We start from the raw sequence: 26,631 nt of genomic DNA on the forward strand, positions 1-26,631 counted from the left end.
CAAAGGGCATATATGCGAATTTATATGTGATATTAATAAAATATATGTATTGTATATACGCTGTATCAATGATATTCCACTCATTATATAAATATTTCACTAAAAGAATATCGGCAAGTCTCGTTTTCGTTTAATGAAGAATGTATGCATCATTTGGTATATCATTGATACAGAGAACATATATATATATATATATATATATATATATATATATATATATATATATATATATATATATATATATATCAATGAGCCCTGAATCAACCTATTAAGGTAGCCTTATATGACCTGAAATAGTGTCATTGATATTTTATCCAAAATTGGAATCGAAAATACATCATAAATGAGGGAAATAGGTACGTATTGGATGCAAATACGTATATTGATACTTACTGGTTCTTTTCTCGCTTTTTCTTCCTGAATTAATAAAATAAATGTAATATCATACAAGGTGATGGTAGACATGGAAGAACATGGTCGCAAATGCCTTACTTGAACAGATAAAAACGCAGTAAAAAGATCTAATGTAAGGGTTGTCTCGTATATTAGTCTCTGATTTTTAACCTTTCTGTCATTTAACTATCCGTGTGAGAACAAAATAACGAGCTGAAAAGTTTTCCGTCATACAATACATATAATTGTTTATGTAAATTGGTGCTTATTTTCAATATAACCAGAAACGTGTAAGCGCACTAAAAATTCTCTAACATCATACGATACAGACTTTACGCTATAGCTTATATAATGATTCTTATAATGTGACAGTCTGTGTACATAAGAAAATCAAATATGAATGCACATAATTATGGTTAAAAGTTAGTATTGCCACTTAAATTTCTTTAAAATGGTTCAAATAGAAGACAATAAGTAAAATATTCGAAATTAATTTGAAATATATATGAAATAAATCAGTTTGACTGCCAGGAAATTTAAGTTTTTGTGTATTTTATTTATCATTAATGGATACATGATAAGGAACTGCAAAGTTAATACAGTAATTGTACAACAAAGTGCATAAAGTATAAGCCAAGACACAAACAAATAAACATTCAGATTTTCAATGATTGCCATCATCTCATGAAACTTATACATTTAATTGCTGGTTACCATGGCAAATAGAACGGCAGATCATCAGATCAACACTTTCCAGGAGTTTACATGAAACTAATATTATTAAAAGCAATAAGCGTGTTTAAATCGATACAAAGTTTATATATTCCACACGATGCGACACAGTATAATGCTTATGTCGAATAAGTGGAAGAAAAAGCCGTGTAAATCAATCAATAGGTCATAGCCCATTTCAGTATATTAGCGAATAAGGACATTTTATTTTTAATTTATATATGAAATAAATAACATGTTTTTTTGAGCAAGATCTCGTGAGCTTGTTATTGAAAAACAAGCCGAAATAATCAGATTTCTGAAAAAAAGTCATATCAAGTTTCCTGCCTGTTTTCATACGCAAAGATGAGAAAGGCTAAATGGTAAATTATACAATGATGACACTTTTCTCACTAATTAAGTTCAGGTTGCACGAATTGAATTGTATGATTTCAAGAATATGATCCTTAGTGTAGACTTGAATATCAGAAGAAAACGCCAGTGGGTTGTACTTTTCAGAACGGTGCATCGTACTTTATGACCATTTCAGACAAGTCAGGATATATTACTCGAGATGAGCTGGACAAACACAAAATTCAGATTTGTTATTTTGTGTTTGTAAGGCTTAGCTTAACGTTACATATTTATCTGAGTGCATAAGAATAATATACGGTAATTTGCATGACAGCATCATTACACTAAAGTGTTCAACTTTTCCCATCCATTACGCAAGCGCTGTGAAGTCCCACTTTCGAATCGTGAACATTAATGGGTACAAATGTACATTTCACTCATTACAATTAACTAAGGCATGGCATGGCTAATATATAGTTATAGTTGTATCCCTGTAATTTGCATTGTTTATATTCTGCCATACAGTACACATACAGTTCATTCACACATTACCAATGTCTGCTTGTACAATGTCCGTTATGATTATATAACTTGAAGACCGATACAAGAAGTTGTTGTTATCGCAATCTTTCTCCGAAGTTTGCCGGCTTGATTAGAATGTCATCAAACAGATAAAGAAAATCCTTCGTCTCTTCCAAATTCACACATGTGATACATTTGCATGCAAATACGGCTGAATATGCATGAGAGTAAGATAAATATGTAGCTGATGGTCTATCATACTTCCGGTATTTCCTTCAGGTTACAACTTCCACCGAGACAGGCTGACAGTTCAATTGTATAATAACACATACGCTTGTTTTGCAAAATAAAAACACAAGGCTGTAGAGAGGTGATGGGTGGTTGAAGAAGTATCATATGTACAGACTCAGTTTTGAAAATCAGTTAATGTTGCCAAACTCGATAGTATTTGTTCACCCAATTCTTTACACTACATGTTTTGCAAACATTTTCCCTAACAGTTTTGCCACGTGGTTCATGCTACAATTGTCCACATATACAACCAAAACCAGGTATACTGAAGAACGTTTTTGATTGAAAGGGAAGCAGAAGTTTTCGACTATATATTTTAATTACTGGCTTAAAAAAGAGACAAAAACGTGCATTATTATTTGTTATTTCTGAAAAGAACTGTTTCAATATTAGCTCTTCTTTTGTTACAATAGCTCCTACTTAAGAGTGAACAATTTGCCCTAGAAAATATCGCACTTACATTTTGAACCTATTGATGAAGTGGAACGAAAAATCATATTCAGTTTAATTGACAAACATGTTTCAATCCCTGCAGAAGCTCAGCGATTTATTCAAGTAACAATTTGACCGGATGAAAAATTTAAGATGCTTGCCGGATAATATCAGTTATGAGTGCAGAGACATTGTCATTGATGGTATCCAAAATTGGTGGTCAGCGCTATATAATCAAGATAACGAAGCTTTTCCCAGTGTAATTTATGGCCTCTTGGAACTTTATTTAATTAATGTTCATGTTATTATCTCTTGAAATATCATTCAGATAATTTATGCAAAATCATTCCATACTCTTGTAACTGCTGGGAGCAAGACAAAAGACAACAAAAAAACCAAACTCCTCCTTATATCCTGAAGTACATCTCGAACAAAGGTTCAGACATACTATACTATTTTAAACGAAAATAATGTAATCGATACTAGCAATATCTTATTTTCCTTTATTTCAGTATTCAAATATTTCAGAGTTTATTGGTGAAAGTCCAAAGGCCTATGTAACTATAACCCAATCAATTCTTTATCTGAGATGACGTAAGAGTTACGTCCCTTCACTGTAATTCGTGCCAACTTGGAAAACTGGGGAAAAATAAGATCTGTAAAAATACAAAGCATAATTTTCAAGTATCTACACGACGCCTGGCTTACAATTAAACAATTAAACGTCGTATGATTAATATAATGCCAAAATGCCCTTTATGTAAGAAGGTCAACTTCACCAAACTACATACAATAACCCAATGCGACAAAAGTACAAATAATAGGACTATGTTAATAAAGGAAATTAGCAAAAAATATATTTATCATAAAAACAATATTTTATATTTAGATGTAGATTACGATAATAAAACTGTTTTAAAAATAATAAATTATATAATAGAAACAGTGTTGTCTAGTGGACAAATAATTACGATTTCCAGATAAGAAAAACAATAAAGATCTACCAAAACAAAGCAACGTCTGAATATACTAACCTACAGCCTTCTAACACCAATTCTGCGGTTTTGAGGGAATAGGGGGCGGGGTCTGTCGTAGTATCGATCAGAGGTAACGCATAAGCGAGCCATGACCCTGCCCCCATCACACGCCCAATTATTACTTGAAGCTTAGGATAAATTTAACAAGCCTAATACTAAAAATGAAATACGCCTGACCATACTCATCTTAGTTTCTTAGGATTGTTTCTGTTGGGTTTGAGGAGAGGGAGGGTGGGGGGCTTCGAGAGAACTGACCGGGAAGGGTCAGGGCGCCGGGGCACAACCCACATCTCCCTCAAATATCTCTTGAAATCTCATAAAGGAAATTTAATCTCAACTATACCTTTAGAAAAGGAAATATTATTATATATATTATTATTTTTTTCCTTTTCTTCACGTTCTCAACATTTAAGTAAAGGGATACAGGGAACCTCTGCATGGGAGAAGTATGTTGCATAGACGTCGCAGGGCTAAGTCACAAGGCGCTACGCGAAGTGAACAGGCCTGCGAAATAGTGACAGAAAAACCCATGCAGAGGAAATGGACAAACAAAACAGAAACATGGGAATATTAACATTTAGAGAAGAAATAAAACTAACAATACTAACATAACCTATACTAAGTACTCAAGATAAAAACTTTTTTGGAACTTTCGTATTACACTTTCTATAACAAAAAATGGAGAGAGCTGCAATCCGCTGAAGGTGAAACATTAAGAAATTAAAGAAAAATGTGGAGCCTTCACCGGTCAAAGCCTCTCCTTCAGAAACAGAAAATAGAGAGAAAGCGACACACATGATCACTCATTTAAAACAATAAGCTTCCTTTATAAAAACCAAAATATCACACCGTTTTCTCTATCAAAATCTCAAAAACTATATCGAAATAACTGATGAAATAAAAAATTATTAGCCCAATAGTATACGAGAAGACAACGGGGGAAATTTGACTATAGAAGCCGTCCCAACATAGAAACATATAGCACACAAACACATAGCATACACATATAGCACACATGGGACTTAGAGATCTATGGCATAGATCACAAAACAAACAAGGGAAGGGATTTCGACACCCGGGTCTAACCCAGTGTCGGATGAACAACCCTTTAGATAACACTAGGGAATAAATACCCCATCAAAAATTTCACAAATCAAATGTTTGATCACAATTCTATTATAAATAATACAAACATACACACCTTCGGGGGACACAGACCACATAACAACTTTTCCTTTTTCTCGAACGGGGGCGGGGGGGGGGGCGGGGCATCTGTCTGGTGCCCCCCCCCCAAAAAAAGTAATTCTTGCCAAAATCAATGCCTTACGATGAATTCGCATGCGTCAATAACAGTATCAGTAAACACATTACGAATTACATTCCTCCAATTTCACATATAAGCATATAAGCATCAAGTTTTGTTCAATAGATTGTTGAATTGAAACATTTGGAAATTTGACCATTGCAATTTAAGGGAATTAACACTGTTTTCCTTATGGAATTCTGAATCCATTTGCTTGGACACAAGGTTTTTGCTGATTGACAATTAACTTACATACACATAGTACAAAGTTCGTGTGCGTGTATGAGTCATTTAGCTTTAAACGTATATTGTTTTATAATGATTTGACGTTGTTGGAACTGTTATTCAATTTATTGTCATTTATCTGTTTATGTGTGTCCCATAGATCGTACCTTACAATGCATGAGCTCATAACCTGCATGCCGACGTGCAAACTTGCAGAATATTTTGAACGTGCCTTTATATAAGATTATTGCTTTTGTGCGTTATTTTGAGCTCAGATTTCAATCCCGATTTTGCTTATTTTCAAAGAAGTAATTAGGAACAGACTTATGATATCTTACAATTGTGGATTAGATCTGCAATTGTGGATGTGTTCGATTTTTAAAAAATCTTGGTTTAATAAAGTATTATTACAAAAGCATTCAAATCTTGAGATATCTTTTGACATACATTCATCCTTGCCATAAGCCTTTGAGTGTAAGTGTACTAAACTAGCCATTTTATTTGCAAGTTCCATATTGTGCAACGGCAATATTGTTTATGACACCCTCTATAGTGCTTTGCAGGTTGGTTGAGGCTGTTATATGTATTAAAATGTAAATTAAATTAACGTTTTTTATAAAACGTTTTCAACGGATGTTATTGTCTATAATCATCAAGAGGGCACAATGTAAATGCAGGGGAATGTAAGTTGAGTTTATGTAATCTCTTACATTGTTTCCATGGGTATTTGCGTTATGACTACATGCTCTTGTGTGTGACAGTTGCAAGACCTAAATTTAAATCTTTAACATGATAAAAAACAAATAATAAAATTGATGCTTGCAAGAGGAATAACTAGTAATATCATCGTTTTAATATTGTATCATTCTTCTCTAAAATGCTTGTCCTAACTGATTATTGTTTTTTTTATTTTATTAAAAACAGCATAATGGTCAATGTTTATGTAATCTTAAAAACTGTTTCAAAATTACATGAGAAATTCAGAATGACACAATATTTTAATTCAGACTGTTTCAATGATGCAAATTTTGAGATTTTGCCTTCGACTGGTGCGATGGTCACGTTCAATAGTTATGTACGGTCCTATTTTGACCTGTCTTTCAAATATTAAAAAACTGGTGTGGTCAATGTCTGTTATGTTTCATTTATTTCATAAATATACTGAGGTTTCGGAACGTTAAGTGTCTTTTTCAGTGCATCACTTTATGAGTTACCTGTTTTTGACTAATATCGCATAAAAGACTCTCTCTCTCTCTCTCTCTCTCTCTCTCTCTCTCTATATATATATATATATATATATATATATATATATGTGTGTGTGTGTGTGTGTGTGTCTGTGTCTGTGTGTCTGTGTGCGTTATTATGTGAAAGCAGCAGGCTGATGTTCTGCTACATTTTCGTCTGGGGGAAAAATAAAATGCATATTCATCATCGTATCTCCTGCTCTCAAGATTAAAGTCGTAATCAATGAAAGTCATAGGTCTTCTTTATTATATATTCTCTCACTTTTTAACTACTGCATGTACTTGGATGAAATTTTATCCAGCTCCAAGCTTGAGAATGCAGCTGACATGTTTCTTGCTATAACGTCCAACCTGTTGGTAGCGTCGAGAAAGGCGAGAAATGGGCATATAAATATGATGTGTAATACTCCCGTCACTTAAAGCCTCGAGGTTGTGTCACAAAGCAACATTTTGAAGACATCTTCAATGCCAAAGTTGTAGATACTGTAAGTTGTTTTATCTACATGATTACATCCTGCATTTATGTCATACTACCATGTAATAGAGAGTGTTTTATATATATTCGACTTGGTTACTTTGTCATATAATTTTCATCACGTTTATCTGCATGAATCTATAATAATACACGGTTCAAAATACATAAGCATTAAAGGGAAAAGGATGCACACATACTGTTTTTCTGAAGATTTCTTTATCAAAATAACGTTCTATTAATTGGAACTGGAAACAAAATATTGGTACCAAAGAACATTCCACATGAACATATTTGTCAAATAGGCCTAACATATGATGAGTGTTTCCAACTAATGTAGCATAATATATATATATATATATATATATATATATAGAGAGAGAGAGAGAGAGAGAGAGAGAGAGAGAGAGAGAGAGAGACTTGGCACTTATAGTAACATACATTATTCGTGATTTACCAGTGCTGTATTAATTTATGAAGTAGAACAATTTTAGTCTCCATAATAATCATATCAGAAGTTTTACATCTAAAGAAATAATTTGTTAAAACATTCTTGGGGTATTTTAGGCATGTCCTCATTGTGGTAACTTTAAAGAGCAAACATTAAAACTCTGCTCCAACTAAATCAACACTATATTCTTTAACCTAACCCCAACCCCAATCCCCGAAAGATATCACACTGATTAAGGTTTAATCAAATAATTGTTGGACATATTTATATTAGGTCATAATCGACAAACAGATTTGTGTATATTCGTCCCCATGATAGTCAGGTAAAACAAGTAATTTGCACACCTTCGATAAGATCACATTATTTGAGTTTGCCAAACGTTCAAGAATAGTTCAATGTAACATGTTTTACTTAATGTTCTTTCCTATAGGCTCAATAACAACCAACCATCTTTGAAATCATCCAAGCAGAAATTGTTTCAGTATTTTCTTTATCATCTATCATGTCAATTTAATTAAAAGTTTACAAATCCAATTAACAAATTCCACATTATCTACAATAAATATATGTATGTAGACCAAGAAACCGTCCAAGTTTGAACAAACCAATCCTTGGGGGAGGGGGCACATAAGATTTTCTTTCAAGCCATATTATTTTGTCACTATTATCTCAAGATAGTTAATTCGTTTAAACTAATGTTGTTGGATAAAATATTATCCCCACATTTGGGTAAGATTCATGTTCTAGCTATATGAAGTCTGGTAATTTGTGGCTTTAGGATTTAAGTAATCGAGACCCACTAACCCACCCGAAAATAAAATGGGCAATCCTTGAATTTCACGAAACCCTCCTGAAGCAAATATAAAGTGCCGATTACTTTCTCTTTCGAGGATAGGGGATTATGAAAACAAAGGAAAATAATTACTTACAAATAAAGCTAGAAAACTGTAATATAAAAGTATGACTGTAAAAGAAAAGATGATAAAGCTCAGATAATACGATCAATTTTTTAAACAAAACAAACGAGGTTTGAACAAAGCAATAAATGTTACAAGATACACATGACAAACAAATAAAATACCAAACTCCAAATGAAATGATAGTACTTACAACAATTAGATAAATGAAAAAATAAAACAAACGAGGCACAATCGAAACAGAAAAAACATCAAAAAGAAATGTATAAAACAACGATATTGTCGTCTACATAATAATCTCTGGAACTATTATTGTTTGAACGATTTATTGATTCTATTGTTTAATAATCTCCCTGTAGCTCGATGGAAAAGCTTATTAATATTACTAATTACATGCTGTTCTTCTATCCATAAATAAAAGTCATATGTATATGAAAGTGAAAACCGTGGTGATATTCAACTTTAGAAAGACGATTGCATTTCTCTTCTTTTAAATAAAAAGTAGATACTTATCAAATAGTTGATGAATAAGTGAAAACATCAAGCTTTAAAAAAGTACAATAATTTTTCCCCTGAGAAAATTCTGTAAAAAAGTGAAAAAAAATATAAACTTCAGGTTTTAAGAATCAAATCCAAAGATAATTCAAAACTAATCCAAGAGTACAAATTTAGTAGTCATAATAACAAAATATTCTACTGAAATCAAGTTCGAATCCCGACGAAGAGTCCAAGATGGAAGACGATGACGTATTATGCAATATGTAGTGTTGAAGTCTCCAGTTCCTCGCAGAAACAATAATTATCACTCAGGTTTTTGAAATCAAAATCAATTTCTTATCAGAACTGTATCTTATTAAGAATCTCTTATGAGCACGCGTATTTTCCAGACAAATGACAGAAATACTCCTTTTGAATCCAAGTAGTTTTTAATAACTTCAAACAGCACAAAATGCAACTTCCAGTTTAATAGCCCAGCGTCTACTGAGAATTATTCTCCAAAACAGAGGTTATATGGTCTTTCAAAGCGCAAACACGTGCTCATGCTATGAAAGCTCATGGAATTATGTAATTGCTAAAGGCCACGTACACCCAGTGTGACCCTGACGAAAACCAATCACTATACTCTAAGACATAAAAATAAGATCATCATGACCTTGAGAACAACAAATCATTTTTAAAAAAAATAGAACTTGTTTACGTGATTACTACAAATTTTCAATTAAGGTCAGGATCTAGATCAACATCTGGTGTTTATAAAACAAACAGTCACGGTTAAACTATTATCTGAAAAAAAATATAATTTCTAGTTTTAAAAAATTACATTAGAGTAGGATGTAATGGAGAAAAAAATTAAAACTGACAAACAATTAAATTTATATATATATATATATATATATATATATATATATATATATATATATATATATATATATATATATATATAAAATCCGATATAATTAAATCAAATATACATAACACCAAGTTGCGGATGTTAAAGGTAATTACATTAGAGAATTCAACAATTAACTTTGCAGAATTGATACAAAATAAGGACAAATGGCACGCACTTTTTCATTTTGTCGACTCAGATGCGCCATGGTCAAATGTCTTAACTCAATTTGTGGAATACCTCCTTAAATGCAGGAGCGCCCTCTAATATGTTCGCAAAATATATAAATTGACAATCGCTATCTTTCATTTGTATTTGCGCATTTGTTTTGTATACCAATGTTTCTTTACACTTTCTGAGATATCTTGTTTAATTTTACGTTAGCTTATTCCTGTGTGAGTTATACTTTTGTTTTATTTTATTCAGTTTATTTTGTTTTTCGTTTGCCTATTTAATTCGTCCTTTGTTTGTTTCTCCTGGCCTTTAATGTTCACACCTCGTTTGTTTTGTGTTCACCTCGTTTGTTTTGTTTTCACCTCGTTTGGTTTGTTTTCATCTCGTTTGCTTTGTTCAAGTATTGCTCCTGTTATTTAGATGCCGTTATTTTGTCTGTCTTCTGATTGGTTCATTTTAGTTTACTTTGTTTTGTTTCATATTTTTATGTTGCATTTCGGACTCGTTTGTTTTATTGTGTTTCATGTTTTAATTTTAAATGCCGTTGTTTCGTTTGGCAGTTTCGTGTCTCATTCGTGTATCACTGGCTATCTTATTTTGACATTTGTTTTTTAGTTTGTATTGATCTTAATGTACAAGCGTGATGTTACTTACTTTGTTTTTATTTCATATTGTTAGCGGCGATGACCTTCCATTAAATAATCCTTTCCTATAAAATAAAATATTATGAAGGCAATAACAACCTCACTGACGCTGTTTACGCCTTAGGTTACCATTTTGATTTGTCACGTGATCATATTACACGCGACTAGATCTATTTTAAGATGAGGATAACCTTTCGTACATCACAGTTTGACTCTCTTTACTTGCGAGTTTTCTGCCTTTTTGGACTGGACACATGATTAATTGAAAAACAAAATTGTTATGCAAATCAAATTGAAATGCAAATGAAAGTAAAATGTTTGACAATGTATGCAGTAGTATTCCCTTACTAAGTACGCAAATGCACATTTAAAATTAGTCGTACCTGGGAGTTATGGAGGACAATTACGGCCATAATTACATTCGTGTATTTTAATTATGTGTATGCATTTTCTATTATCATATGATGAATATTCGATTCTATATTATATTTTTGCATTTTATATTAGTCCCCTGTTGCATGTTATATTTTATATAAAACGCAGAATATAAAAATGAAGAATAGAATATGCATCATATAGCAATAGAAAATACATGCATACAATTATGGCGGTAACCTCCCTTTATAGGCAATAGCTTCCGATAAACGACTTAAATCCAGATAAAGAAACGAACGTATCCATTATATTGCGGTAGGTAAGCATGGACGAGATAGCCATGGATAACCCATAAACTATGACTAAATTGCATTTTCTCGCCGGAAAAACAAAAAGGAAAGCAAAACACTCGTTTGAATATTTTTTATAGCTACGGTATAACTACGCTGACACCCATATCTTTGAAGCTAACCGTACATGTTAGTTCATTTAATTTAACTTATTGTAATTTTAGTAATTGGGGCATTTCATGTATAACGCATTAATAATATAAAAAATAGTGTTTTGGTTCGCTGCCATCGTTTAAGAAGTCGTTATACCTAGATGCAACATCACAACCGCCTTTCGACCCCCATTATCTCCCGCTCAGTTACAAGCACTTACTTTAGAACGTTTCATCTTTTAGTGTAAGATCCTGGTTTTGTGAGGTCGTTAGGACGGAAACATTCCTCACTGAAAATGTTTATCTTTTGTACATTATTTTATGGGGGCTGACTTTACAAGTTGGAACTTCGTTAACAAAACAGTACTATACCTAATGATTTTTTTTATTTTTTTTCTGATTAATTGCAAGGGGGTTCGGGGTGGGGGCAAAATTATTATGTATGTTTTTAGATAACTGTCTTGCTAAATATAAAATATAGAAAGTACATATGATAATAGTAATACTGAATAAAATAATGACTTTAGTTTAGTTTTATTTTGTAGCTATAAAACGAATGAAAAGTAGATAATATTTCGCGTTTATTTAATCATACAAAATGATTAAACATTACGGAGGCATATACATTTTTCATATCACGTGATGGCCTCTTGTGAAATCAGCCACGTTAGCAATGAATTGTTTGGCTTGAAACGAATGACAGAGCGCGTATGCGTGCATGACATTTAATTGATGTATGAGCACACGAATTTAAAGGCTGTATGAGTACATGAAGTTAAATGGCTGTATGGGTACATGAAGTTAAATGGCTGTATGAGTACATGAAGTTAAATGGCTGTATGAGAACATGAAGTTAAATGGCTGTATAAGTACATGAAGTTAAATGGCTGTATGATAACATGAAGTTAAATGGCTGTATGAGTACATGATGATAAATGGCTGTATGAGTACATGAAGTTAAATGGCTGTATGAGTACATGAAGTTAAAAGGCTGTATGAGTACATGAAGTTAAATGGCTGTATGAGTACATGAAGTTAAATGGCTGTATGAGTACATGAATTTAAAAATCTGCACAAGCACAAGGACTTAAAGGTTGTTTGAGTACATGAACATTAAAAGGTTGTATGAGCACATGACGGCAAATGACCGTATGAGTAAATGAAGTTACATGGCTGTATGATTACTTGAAGTTAGAAAGCTGTATGGGTACATGAAGGTAAAGGGCTATACACGTAATAATGGCCGTAATAATACATGAAGTTAAAATAGCCGTATGAATACATGCAGTTAGAAAGCTGTATGAGTACATGAAGTTAAATAGTGGTATGAGTACATTAAGTTAAATGGCTGTACGAGTACATTAATTTAAAACCTCGCCAAAACTTATAGACGTAAACTCGTACGTTTCGGACCAAACAAAGCATCAAATGTTTTTACTCAGTACCATAGTCATGCTGTCCATTTATTCAGGAGGGTCTGTACTGCTAATATATTTCACTGATTTTATATACATTTATATCGAAATGCCACAATATGTAAGAGAGAGAGAGAGAGAGAGAGAGATAGAGTTGTTGTTGTTGTAGGGTTTAACGCCATTTTTCAACACATGATAGGCTATACATGGCGGCCAGTATTAATGGTGGAGGAAGAACCCGGAAAAACCCGGAAAGAACCACCGACCCACGAGAAGCTACCGGCAAGCTTTCTCACATATCCACATTAGCCGAATCCGAGACTCGAACTCACGCAGACAGAGGTGAGATGGCAGTGATCCGTAACGGAGAGCGCTTTAGACCACTCGGCCACTCGGGGCCCCAGAGAGAGAGAGAGAGAGAGAGAGTTAGAGAGTTGATGAAATACTTGTATGATCTGGGAGAGTGTTTAAATTCAACTGGTAGCTAACTTGCGGTATGGTCATCAATTAAGAAAAATGACGGTTTAATCATAAATAAAATATCATAAATAATACAAACGGAGATTACAAAGGACCTTCTAACGAAAAAAGAGGATGAAGTGTGGTTTCTTGACAATTCTTACAATTTGGTTGGAACATTCACTTAATTTAAAATATAACACTCTGGAAGAAGAAAGCAAGAATCCACAGTTCAGTCCACTGTGATTAAAATGAACATTACTTAATACGCGTTTCTATCGGAACTTTTTCTTCAAGTAGGAATATAAACTTCGGATATAATTAGTCGTTCAACTGGAATAACATGGCAACATCAACATGCAAAATCAGTCAGAACAATTTTGTAACGTCGCCCTCTTCGAAAAAGGGTGGTTAATTGGGCTTGGCTGGCGTTATCCAGAGGATGACCTCTCTCGATATTATGGCCCGGCGGGAGTGAAAGAAAAATTAAATTTAAACAGAGAACTGAGCGAGAATACTGGGAAGAAATAAACAATAAGAACTCCTTTTGACAAGAAAATAAATTTAATCAGAACAAATTAAAAATGGCAATTCCAATTCGAGTTAGATTATATCAATAAAATTTAGCAAGTGCGTCCATTTTGGATTTATTACATCATCATAACGAGAGGTGAAAAGAGCGCAATGGCAACGATTGATTGCATCACCTTCCTGTCTGACCGTAAATCAGCGTCTCCTAGTTCATCCTTCCTAATCTGTATGTTCTGTCATGGACTTCATGGTCTTTTATTCTGACCTCGTCCTTCTTTTTTTCTTTTCCCCGCACTCCTGTCTTCGGACTGTCTCGTCTTTCTCTCAGAAAACTGTTGCTTAAGTAACAAATTTACCACATAATTTTGTATACCCACTATTTAAAGGTACATTCAATTCACTTAACGTTATTCTGAGCCTGCTGATATCCACACACCGCGTAAATTCTGACTTAGTACAGTAGGACATTGACCTCGCTTCCAATGGTAAGTCTTCAATTACCACGTGAACGACTACCAAGTATTACCGTATTATTTTGCATATACTACTACATATTCCATTACTAGTGCATGAAATTCAAAATAAATGCACCTCACGGCATTCCTTACTACAAGATTATCCAAGCATTACAAAATCATACATAATTAAGTAATTATCGTTAACTCACGATGATCTGTATCGTCCTAACAACAAAGTCATTTATTTCATATAACCATATGAAATCCTACACATATGAACCTTTGGATCGCATGCAATTAATTCTACCAATTAACTAAAAATTTTATAATTAAAAAGGTAAATTGCATAATAATTATATCATCAACACTTTCCGTTGAATTGAATAAAATAAACTGCATAACAACTCTAGCATAAACACACTTCTTTGAATTGAATAAACGATACATAATAAGGAATCTAGTCATAGCAAACACATTTACATAAAACAAACAATCACATAAGATAATATTATCTGAAACTAAAATTGCGTACCTTATCGCTGTTTTTTATTGCATGACTTGTGCGTTCAAGCATTAAACATGTCTTTCTTTTTACACGAGGACCACCTGGTCCCTTCCTTGTTACACAAGGAAAGCACTAATCTTGTTATGCTTTCCACGGATTCGAGACTAAGTTTCCTCTTCCACGAAATTTTCAGACTAAAGAATTTCGACTAAGGTCGTCACTTTAAAGTCAGATTGCTCTAAAGTATACTCCCTAATTTATTTTGCCAAATCGTAGGCAGCGGTCCCTAATTTTTCCCAAAGAAATAATTCCTTTCATCAGGTATAGACAGCTCAGAATCTGTGAACGACAGTGCGTGACAATTTCCCTTTGAAAATATGATAAGTGGACACAGGTTCCTACCAAGCGGGTAGGGTTGGTAGCTCAAATGTTTACTTTCTAAGAACCGTGTTAAGATACCCCGGTCAATTTCACTGGGTCGGAATGCTGTTCCGTTGAAGTTTACACTGACATGGGGGAAGATGAACGAAGAAAGGTCGAAGTGATCTTTGCAAAGACTTTCTGGCTTAAATGCGATAAGACTTTAATTGTTCAATGCATTCAACTTCAAATTTCCTGTAATTCAAAATTCGAAACTTCACAAATTTATGCTTGCTATTGAAACAATTGTGGTGCACTCCGCCGGGATGGTGGGGGGTGGGGATGGTGGTTGGGAAATCAACGAAACACGTCAAAGTGATGTGTATTTATAAAACAACGGCAGAGGTTATTTCACGACAGGGCGAAAATGACCAAGTGATAGTCCAATGTCTTTCATTCAACTATCACTGCGCCTTCTGTTATCATAATGGGACATAAATCAGTTGGATCTTCACCACGTTTTACCAGTTTCATATTTAATAGAGTTTTATAAACTGAAATCTTTCAAAAGCACATATAAAATGTAAACCTGGAAAAAAAACAATTAAAAATGCTACTACGTGTAATTAAAAATGCTGCTTCGTGTAATTAAAAATGCTACTTCGTGTAATTAAAAATGCACACAAAATCACTCATGTGGAATCTGAAGAGACGATTTTTTTTTATAGTATTCACACACTTAACATACTCTGTAATACATATTGGCAGATGTAATGACACAATCCAGAAGGATAGAAGACATAAAACTGAATTGTGCAAGATAGAAGAAGCAACATACAATAATAGGAAGCACGAGCCTGATATTATAATATAAGGACGCACATATGGTGGTGATGACCATAAATAGCCAAGATGACCATAAATAGCCAAGATGACCATAAATAGCCAAAGTAGAGTGCATGGTTCGAAATATTCACTCTTGTATTACTGTATATTATTTATGACCCAAAACCAGACCATTATGTCCTTATATGGTGTCACCTTATCTAAAAAGCTTAGTCAAAACGAACTCGGTGCATTGATGTTTAGTTAATGCACTATAGGTACATTATATTCCAATATAGAGACGTACAGGGTTACGGCTTGTGACGTTTTGTTTGCGATTTTAAATTCCAGATTTTCATTGTGCAACAGTATCGGTTAAACTTGGCAATGTGCGGGCAATCATTTATGGCTCATTTCCAAATACTGTCCAAGCTTGTGGAGTCAACTCCGTGCTAAAAGAAAATTATTTATTTCCTTTAATTACTGTGCGCTTTGTAATTCAAGTGAACTAAGGAATATGCAAAAACATTCATTTTTGTTTTTTACCGGCAAAGATACGGAAATGTGGACACCGTTTATATTATTTCCTAAAACGTGAATATCACAGAATATAGAACTAAATCTTTTTTGGTAACCTCTTGTACCCTGAGCCTAATGTATGGCATAATAAAGTTCAAACTTCATCAGCGAAGTCAAAAAATAAATACATAACAACTCAATGCAAAAAGATGCTTGCCTTTATTTCCATTGAGACTGCGGTCATTGCTTATTTAGCAAAAGGTAAGAGAAAAGACTTAAATTTATTTAACACATTGTGACTGAAATTTACGAGTACAGATACTTACGGCATCAGTAGAATCCTGCAAGATGCCAATCAAGGGAATCATTTTACTTGCGATGATTTTGGCTGGCGAAAACAATTTGTTATCCAGACGTATGGTTGGTGTTGGGTCAGTCTTTAATATTACTGCAGAAATTAATTGTTCAATATCAGGACCTTTATTTACAATCTCCATGTCTGTCCCCTGATCTCTTAGCTTTTGTGCATTGTCCCTGGTGTTAGAACACGAGCTGAATTCTTCCTGCATATATCTTCTGAAAACTGCGTTTTGCTCTCTAAGGAGGTGGTAAACATTTTTGATTTTGTCTATAAATTTTGCCGCTTCTTGTTCTATTGCTTTGTGCAGCTGTGAGCACTGGTCCTCAACTGCTTTTATTTCCTCCCGCTCAGCATCATTTATGCTTCTATCAAACTCCTCTCCCCTTGCTGTGGAAGCCTTTATACGTCTCAGCTTGTCTGAGCATTGATTCATTTTCTTATCTAAGGTCTTTTTCACTTCGACTGCAACATCTGCTACCGATTTTGTAGGATGTGTGTCGTGCTTAATCACTTTGCACATGAAACAAACGGGCACTTTACAATCTTGGCAAACAAGCTTAATTTCCTCTTCTGGATGTTGATCACAAAATACACGTTGTCGGATTTTACCTTTCGTTTCAGAACCCAGAGTTCCCAAGTCACATATTTTGTGATGCCTACTAAGTTTCGATTTTTCGTGGACATAACAACATGACTGGCACAAATTCTCCTCGCAATCCAAACATCTACTGCATGCCACGTTTTTCGGACCACAAATCTCACAAGGGAATGTTTCACTCGATTCCGTATCGATGTAGAAATTACTTTGAAATCCCGAAACCCCACACTCCGGTAAATTTACACTTGTCCTGCATATTGGACAATTAAATCGACCATTGTGAAGGTTAATCTGTACATAATCATCCAGACACTTGTAACAAAAACTGTGGTGGCAGGATATTAGCTTCGGATTCTTAAAACTATCAATGCAAATACTGCATTCCTGTCGACTTGCTGCCATTTTGGAAGGCACTTTCGTTTTGTCCCACCGACAAGGAGATACATGTATAGTAAACAGACTTGTTAGCGCCACCTGTTGAATGAAAGTGCTCTATATTTCAGTGATTGTCATAAGTTCAATGATTGTTCCCTAGCTAGGGCAATTTTCCGTCAGGAGTTGAAATAATTACCTGACGGATATGACCGAGCGATGATCCGATCGGGATAAGGGCCTTTAGAGCCAAGAATACTTTTGGTGAGAAGTTACCAAGTCAGAACGTACTCAACGAAAAAGGTACTAACGTCAAAACATACCAAATTGTAAATGTACTCAAATTAAATCAAGTTCAAGCAGGCGGGGATATTTAGTGATTTGTTTAGTATATTGCACGTTCCGTTTATCATAATATACCACTTCTCCATAAGTTGTGCATAGGCATGATTGGTTCTAGGTTGGTTTCACTGATTACCATTATACATTTATTTCAGAGCCTATGTTGTTCAGTGATATAGGAAACAAATTCCAGTGATATGATGTGACGACGTTTGACCTTTCAATAAATGAAGATCTAAGCGACTGTCGATATATTTCATCGATTTGAGTACCAAACAGAAGTACAGCTATGGTTTGTACTTTATTTTTGTGTTGTTTTGATTTTGCTTATTTTCCTGGGGTTCTTGTTCTTGTTCTTGTTGTGTTTTTGTTTCTTGGTGGGTGGTGGTAGCTGGTTTGCTGAGGAGGGGGGAGTTTAGTTTTAAGTTTGGTCACATAAATATCCTTTGATGATCACAACCCTCTGATTCAATTATTTCATAATTCTAAGCTCCAAAGTCTATAGTACAGTTATTTTCCACAACCTAGGTCAGTTATCATACTGAATGCAAACTTACATTTGTCTCGGCAGGTCAGTTAAGTACAATCGTGATTGTAGATGATAAAGTCGAGATTAAAACTAAAGCAGTAATTCATCCATTATATAAAGTATGATTATATTTCATTAATGAACAATCCTATCCCTGGCATAATCCTTGTAATAATAAATCAAAACGAATATGTTCACATACAGAGAGAGAGAGAGAGAAAGAGAGAGAGAGATGCTAAACATTTTCAAAAACAAAGAACGAAAAAATAATGTAGCTTTGAAATTTTCTCATGCAATAACTTAAATCTTGGAAACCATAGCGTCCATTTGAAAATCACAATCTGCGAATCTGCAAATTCAAAATGAATGAAGAAAACGAAATGTAATACAAGGTAGTGTTTTATGTCAGAAAAATGTGATACAACAGTTTTGATTTGCATTAAACCATCTCATATAAAAACAAATCATAATGTTTATATATACTAGAAATAACTATCTTTTTTTACGAAAACGTTGGTACTTGTATGCACTATTAAAAATATCCATCAAAATCCATTCTAAATAATACCCACACAAATGATTCCCAATTATCATAAGACAATCATTTAAGCAATGAAACATAGAATCTTACAATTTTCTTGCAAAATCTCTGTTCAAGCTACCAGATTTCTGTTCCTTTGTTTTATGAAAGTCAAGTTTTAGGATCTTATGGAAATCATTTGGATTTTCGTGTGTTCTTGACGATTTAAGGTGATGAAATAAATAGACTGATCAGTCAAGCGGGCACAATTTTGTCATGGTAATTGATGTTTGTGGCAATTCACGTTATCTTTTAGTTTTGGCTGAATGCATTGCAAGCTTAGTATTTCAAAATTTTATATTATAATTTATTTAATAAATATCAGCAATCGCATACTTTTTACCTTGTGTTTATTTTATTTTCATCTCTCTTGAATACATTTTGCCTTAGGTACATGTACGTATTGGCATTGACATGTACAGTTTCAGTTTGATTTATGTGCCTTTGGCTTAGGTCCGTTTTGACTCAGTATGTTTCGGTCAAGGTACGTTTTGACCTGGTTACGTTTATATTGTAAGTCTTGAAGAAAAATGATACGCAAATGTACATTTTAAGTCAATTTAGGGTCAATTAATAAAGTTAAATAAGAGTAAATTAGTCAAGTTAAATTAAGGAAGTTTCCTCAAAAATATGACGCGTATCATGATAGGCTATCTATGACGTTCTGTGTAACTTAAACAGGGGTGTGTACAGTGGATATTAAGTCCTGTGCAAATGTACCAGCCACACCGTGACCCCGAGTGGTCTAAGGCGCTAGCCTTTACGGATCACTGACATCTCACCTTGAGCTGTTAAATCAACCCCTCACCCTTGACGATGTTGATTTTCGGTTTATATCACATATCGTCCATCAAAATCAATACATACTTGGGGGATGCAGGACAGCAACGTGGGGATAGGGTCCGGGATCGGCTTTGTGGGCCCTAGGAAACATTCTCCAGTACGCCCTTATGAATAAATTTTTTTAATAATTCTTCTCTTCGGCGTTGGGTTCCCTGACCGCTCCGGAATTGAGACAAATGTATCCCACCCTGTTCTAGGCCCTGTGTGGGTATGCGAGAAAGCTTGTCACTAGCATCCTGTGGGCCGGTGGTACTTTCCGAGGTTTACCAGGGTTCTTCTTCTAGCATATATCGTAGCCGCCATGAATATGTGTCACATAACGGTATTAAACACAAGCACCCCCACACCCATATATATATATATATATATATATATATATATATATATATATATATATAGGGTAATGTGGTCATATTCCGGCCACAGAGGTTGTTGACATGAGATCGACAACTTCATCATTGAAGGCGACTACTGTGCGCCTAACTACGATACGGGAAGCAGTCAATCGGGTTTCTTGCAACAAGTTTTATTACTCAAAAAGAAAATAATATGAGTTCTTCTTATTGGACATTTATTTTAGTATGACTATATACAAGAGGTAAATGCGACCGTGCTGTGGCTTATTCCGACCGCTGATATGTGTAATTCCGACCACCATATATGGACCGTACATACACAAGTTTCATCTGTAAAATACAAAGATTTTGTTTATCTTGAGAATCAAAAGCTTTTTTTTTCTCAAATGGAGAGATAACATACAGAAAGCGATATTGTTATATAGATAATTGTGGATGTTGTTATAGAGATAATTGTGGAAATAATTAACATTTTAATTTTATCTAGATGTATACCCTTATTTTTTTATTTATTTATTTTTAATTACATATTTATTCATGTGTTTTTTTCTCTTGAAAGTTCAATACAAACTAATCAAAATTATACATTTCCTTTGAGCTTGTGTTCCTGGTTGGAATTGCCCTCTTACGAAAAATAACCTCGGAAAAAATCCGGCCACAATGCCTAACATTGCATGATATTGTTATTTGTCATAAACATGGTGCAATGTTTACTTTCACTTTAAAGCTACGATAATACAATCATTATGTTATTGAAAGCTATATAAATCTTGGATGATTGATGCCTGACTAGGGTCCTGAATATTTTTTTATTTTTATTTATGATTGCCGCTTCTGAACTCGCGCGGAAGAGAGAATATTGAGGCGATTGCTTACATTATGTCACATAATACTCTCGTCGCCTGGAAACATCTTTACTAATGTGCATACACATGTGCACAAATAAAAACAAATAACACAGCAAGCAATTTGCATATCGTTGTTGTAAACGGCAGGACCTACATCACTGGTTGGAATATTACCATGTTACACCATATATATATATATATATATATATATATATATATATATATATATATATATATATATATGGATGGACGTGTACCGGGTCAGGTCTCCGGTCTCCCGGGTAATAAATCCTCCCACACAGAAAAAATATAACAAAGTTAAAAAATAATGTTTATGGTTGACGACAGTAGGAGTTAAAAAGAGGTGGTGAACTTTAAGATCTTTCTTTTATTGCAGCAAAGTTAAAAACCAACAAAATCTGCAATGACCCGCCGACTTTGTAATCCAAATAATGCATTTGTCTCTGCAAGTTTACTGATTTCTTTGTTGTGAAAGAATGTCTTGCGTTATAATGTGTTCTCAAGATATCTTGCGGCGAATGCGGGCAGATTTTTAAAAATTATAAAACCCTGTCACGAACACAGGGGATTGTTACAAAGAAAATCAAGTGATGGGGTTTCTAATTTGTAATAATATAACACAGGGGAAGACACCGGTTCGCACCCCTCGGTAGTTCCAACACTGCTAGTTTATCCTAATTATGTCTGCTAATTTCCAACTTAGGCCAGTCGCAATCAAGAATAGTTCAATTTTCAAAACGGCTTGACACACTTCGTTCAGCTTGTGATATAATGGAGAAAATCCAATAATTGTTCTCCGATCTTGACGTCTGGACAACAGACCGACTAGAAGTGCCATTTTGCATTTGGACAGTCTTGGATTTCACCATTGACCGAAAGGTAAGATCCGAACAAACTCGAATGTGTACAAAATATTGAACACAATTTTAAATCAGATAATTAGCAGTATCTACATTACTAATCTAATTTTACCATAGCATAATAAAATTGTCCATTTCTTTCTTTGCTATCGTCTGCTCCTATTTAGCGATCAACTGCGCACTCGAGTTGGAAGTTAGCAGATGCAATTAGGATAAACTAGCAGTGTTGGAACTACCGAGGGGTGAGGACCAGTGTTCTCCCTTGTGTTATATTATTACAGGTTAGAATTCTTCCCCATCCCTTGATTTTCTTTGTAACGAGCCCCTGCGGTCACACCGGTAATCCTAATGAATGTGCCGTATTCCAGTCAAGGGAATTATTTTCTCCATTTTTCATTAACGTTAGATCCACATTTACTATTTTGTGTTCTACTTCTTTCACTTTCTTTGCTAATGATTTTTAGTGCACGACGTTTTAATCTGGAGATCACTTTCTCGTGCTACAAGCATTGAGGTTAAACATCTAGTTGACACCTTGCTGAGCTCGATGGAAATTGCGTGAGAACTCTTGAGATATGGGGAAGCTACTTTATCATAACATTCCCTATGCTAGTCTGGTTCATTGTTTCGTATGTTCCCTGCGGTGCACTCTGCTATACTAATAGAGGAGCGCAAGGCAGGGAGCAAACAAAGCGGGGAACAGTCAATGCCTATGATCGAAGTATATACGATGTCATCCATCGGGTATTAAATAAATCCTGATCACATTATGAAAATCCTTTGCGTAAAAAAAATGCACGGCAACAAAATGTGTGCGTCAATTTTCTCCAGCATGCATCCCTGACGTACAAATGTGCATAAAGGGAAACACTGATCACACCCAAAATCATGTCTGATAATGTGTCAATGGTCAACAATGATGAACAAAAATGTTAACAAGGTCATGGCTTTAATGTCAAAAACATGTTCATGCTGCATTTTGTGACTGTGATCTTGACCTCTCAGGGACAAATACATATGGGGATGTTTCCCACACAAAAACTGCCTACCCTTCTGCACATGAGATTCTCACGTGAGATCTAACTCAGGTTAGTCTCATGTGCAATTTAACATGCAAATTAGGTAGAACTCACGCGAGCAAATAGATTCTAATAAGAAAATCACATGTGCAGGAATTGTCAACACGAGCAATATCTTGCTCACGTGAGCAAGATCTGCTCACGTGAGCCACACCTTGCTCACACGAGCCACACCTTGCTCACATGAGCCACACCTCGCTCACGTGAGCAAGATCTGCTTACGTGAGCCACACATCGCTCATGTGAGCAAGATTTTGCTCACATGAGCAGCATCTTGCTCACATGAGCAAAAACAACAAAAAACAACTATAGTATTTAGTTTTTATTGAAAACAAGAATTAAACAAAGATCAATATTCAAATCTAGTAATAATAAGCATATAATTTGAGTTCGATTAGTGATCTTTTAATAAGGTAAGACAACTAAAGTATGTATGTATGTATGTATATATGTATGTATGTACCTGTTATATTAATACATGTTATATTAATACATCACATTTATTCTAAACACTTTAAGGTCATAATGGAAGATACTGCTGGAAATTTGCTTCACATGAAGACCATTCTTCACTGTTCCAGAAAATTCGAAGCAAACAAAACGTGTAATTGACATTCTTGCTTCTGAATTCATTATTTGCCAGTCTGCAACAATATTTTCACTTGGAGATTGTTCTCTTTGAATCAATGCACTTCCTGTTGACCACTGAATTTAAGTTAGCAGGCTCAGTTTTGAACTGCTGAAAAATGAAACCTGAAATGGAAATGAAAAAGTTGGTATAAGTTTTTTTCTTCTGATCACAGCATTTGAGACATTATGCAAGGTTGATTTTTAAAGATTCATTTTACAAGGTAAAGGCAAAATACATAATTGTAGTTTGGATTAGATGGCACTTTATCACACTGTGAAAATAGGAGCCAACTGTTTTCCCAAGGACACACTTATGCAGCCAACCCAGTTTGAAAATTCATCCTTTGGACTAGGAGTCAAATAGCTCTACCAACAGAATTACCATAGTTCAGTAGCAAATATATAAACTGCACTGTTGATGAGATACCTGCAAGTCATGTTGTGTCACGGAATGGTGTAAAGGTTGTTAATTAAATACATGTACTCGGGTTTCGTTTCTTTTCTCTGTACAACGATACCCGAGGGTGATTATAATACGGTCTATGTATTTCGAAATCGTGAGTACGATTCGTCCTGTGCCACACGTGCAAGGTGCCTTTGATAAAGAATAACGAAATTTCTAAAGGTATAAATACGTTACTACATGTAAAGGACCTTTACAATACTAATGGTTTTGTCAGCAAGCGGCCTGCTAAAAGGATTCGCACAACTCCAGCTGTAGGGGTAGGTAATTTTTGGGTTTTAAGTGATAACTAGTGTATTACCATATTTGCCTTTGCATGTTTGTTATAGTTTTCTTTACATACCATAATGCGTGCATTTTTTATTCTTGCTGCGACGTAGTGCAGGACTTATATTGGTAATGTAAAGCTATATTTTTTAAAAGAATTGTTTACTATTGTCTTATCAAGCAGGGTTAGGTTTACTATTGAACCTCTGTTTTGTAATTGCCATAATAATATAATCTTTTTAACTTACCATGTATAACGTCCTTACGTTATGTCTGTATCAAGTGTAGTACACTGTATCGGGTATATTTTCAGCTGAGTGAGTGTTTTGATGGTAGGAATATCCGGGGTGTCCGGTGTTGTCAGAGGGTAGAAACGTCCGTGTGTCCGGAGCGTTTAAGGTGCCGGAGCGTCTAATGTCTAGCGTCCGGAATGTCAAGAGTGACTAAGGTGACCCAGCTGTAGAGCCGTCAAAGGACCAGGGGGTCCGGAGGGTCTAATGTTTCAAGTGATCATAGTATTCCGAGGGTCCGGAGTCTATATTGGTTGTGAAATTGATTCGGAGGAGCTGTGGAGCGGATATGGTGCACGGGTGACGGAGTGCATCTCCACACATGTATTTTTAGCTGTATGCTAATTGTGGGTTAGTAAGACCCAGTGTATTATTCAGGACTGGAAGGATAGATTGTATATCCGTTCTTGTTTAGTGGCATAATTTCGCTACCTGAGCGAATACATTTTTTTTACTATGTGTAAACACTTACATTGTTTACTATTTGAGTGAACTATATTCATCTTTCCATTATTGAATCATTTGTGAAATCATTTATCCTGTATTTTAGGGTTACTTAACTAATTTATTTGTATATTTTTCCATCTTTGAAACTGTGCGTTTTTTATGTTAAATAGATCCAATATTTGGATTATAAATACGCACACATCTTCATAATCCACTATTCATATAAATCGCCACATTAAATCAAATATATGTGTCGTCATTACGTGTTCTGTTGTTAATCCGAAATATCCCACCCGGTTATCTTGTTACAAATGGTTTCAGAAGTGGGATCATTTTGGATATAACAGAGCACTGAAATTGTTTTATTATATTTGTATGCTTTTTGTGTGTTTCAGATGCGTTTGACAAAGCACCAAGGTTAGGTAGATACCTAATACTTTATTTTTTGTATTTAATATTTTTGTTGCATTTCGTGAAAGAAAATACGGTTTGTGGTAATTACGTGGTTTGTATAAAACTGCACTTTAAGGTTGGTCACCACCAAACTTTTGAAATGACTTCTATGAAAGAACTGGTAGAACTGGGGAAACAGTTTGGTTATGAGGGGGAGTCCCTTAGAAAGTTCGTTCGTGAAGAACAAGCCCGGGAGAGGGACCAAAGATTAAAGGAGAGGGAATTTGAGAGGGAATTAGAAAGGGAAAAAAGGGAAACCCAGAAGGAAATGATAGAATTAGAGAAGGGTAAGATTGAACTAGAGAAACAGGCTGAGAGGGAAAGGATAGAATGGGAAAGGGAAGCAGAGAGGGAGAAGTTAGAAGGGGAAGATAGAAATCGGCAGAGGGAACATCTAAGAAATTCTGAGCTATTGCAAGCTAAAAAAGAGGGGGAACATGATGTTAAACTGAGAGGTCCAAAATTGCCCCCATTTGAAGACGATAAAGATAATATGGATAGTTATCTAAATAGGTTCGAGAGGTATGCTACGGTACAAAAATGGAAGAAAGACGATTGGCCGCTCCATCTTAGCGCGTTATTGAAAGGTAAAGCGTTAGACGTGTATTCGCGTTTATCCACGGCCGATTCGCTCAATTACCCCGTGTTGAAAGAGGCACTTCTCAAGAAATATGAACTAACCGAGCAAGGGTTTCGCAAGAAGTTTAAGTATAGTAAACCAGATAGAGGCGAAACATTCACACAGTTCGTCAGTAGGACTTGCAATTATTTGCAGCGATGGGTGGAATGTGGTAAAGTCGTCAAGACATTTGAGGGTCTTGTCGATTTCTTGCTTCGTGACCA

The 26,631-nt window shown here is 34.7% G+C and overlaps 1 protein-coding gene across 1 annotated transcript in view; it reads right to left on the bottom strand.

The window, feature by feature from the left end:
- The window catches only part of LOC149784211 (E3 ubiquitin-protein ligase TRIM45-like), a 44,318-nt gene extending 26,459 nt beyond the window's left edge, over positions 1-17,859 (bottom strand). Inside the window, exons 1-2 of the mRNA XM_089933325.1 lie at positions 16,776-17,859; positions 394-417 (exon numbers count right to left, since the gene is read on the bottom strand). Of these exons, the coding sequence (XP_089789451.1) occupies positions 394-417; positions 16,776-17,810 (1,059 nt within the window). The 5' untranslated portion in view covers positions 17,811-17,859. The remainder of the gene's footprint in view (positions 1-393; positions 418-16,775) is intronic.
- Positions 17,860-26,631: the final 8,772 nt, after the last annotated feature.

The sequence above is a fragment of the Sinohyriopsis cumingii genome, chromosome 14, assembly GCF_028554795.1.
Source record: "Sinohyriopsis cumingii isolate HCF-2022 chromosome 14, ASM2855479v2, whole genome shotgun sequence".
Lineage (NCBI taxonomy): Eukaryota > Metazoa > Mollusca > Bivalvia > Unionida > Unionidae > Sinohyriopsis > Sinohyriopsis cumingii.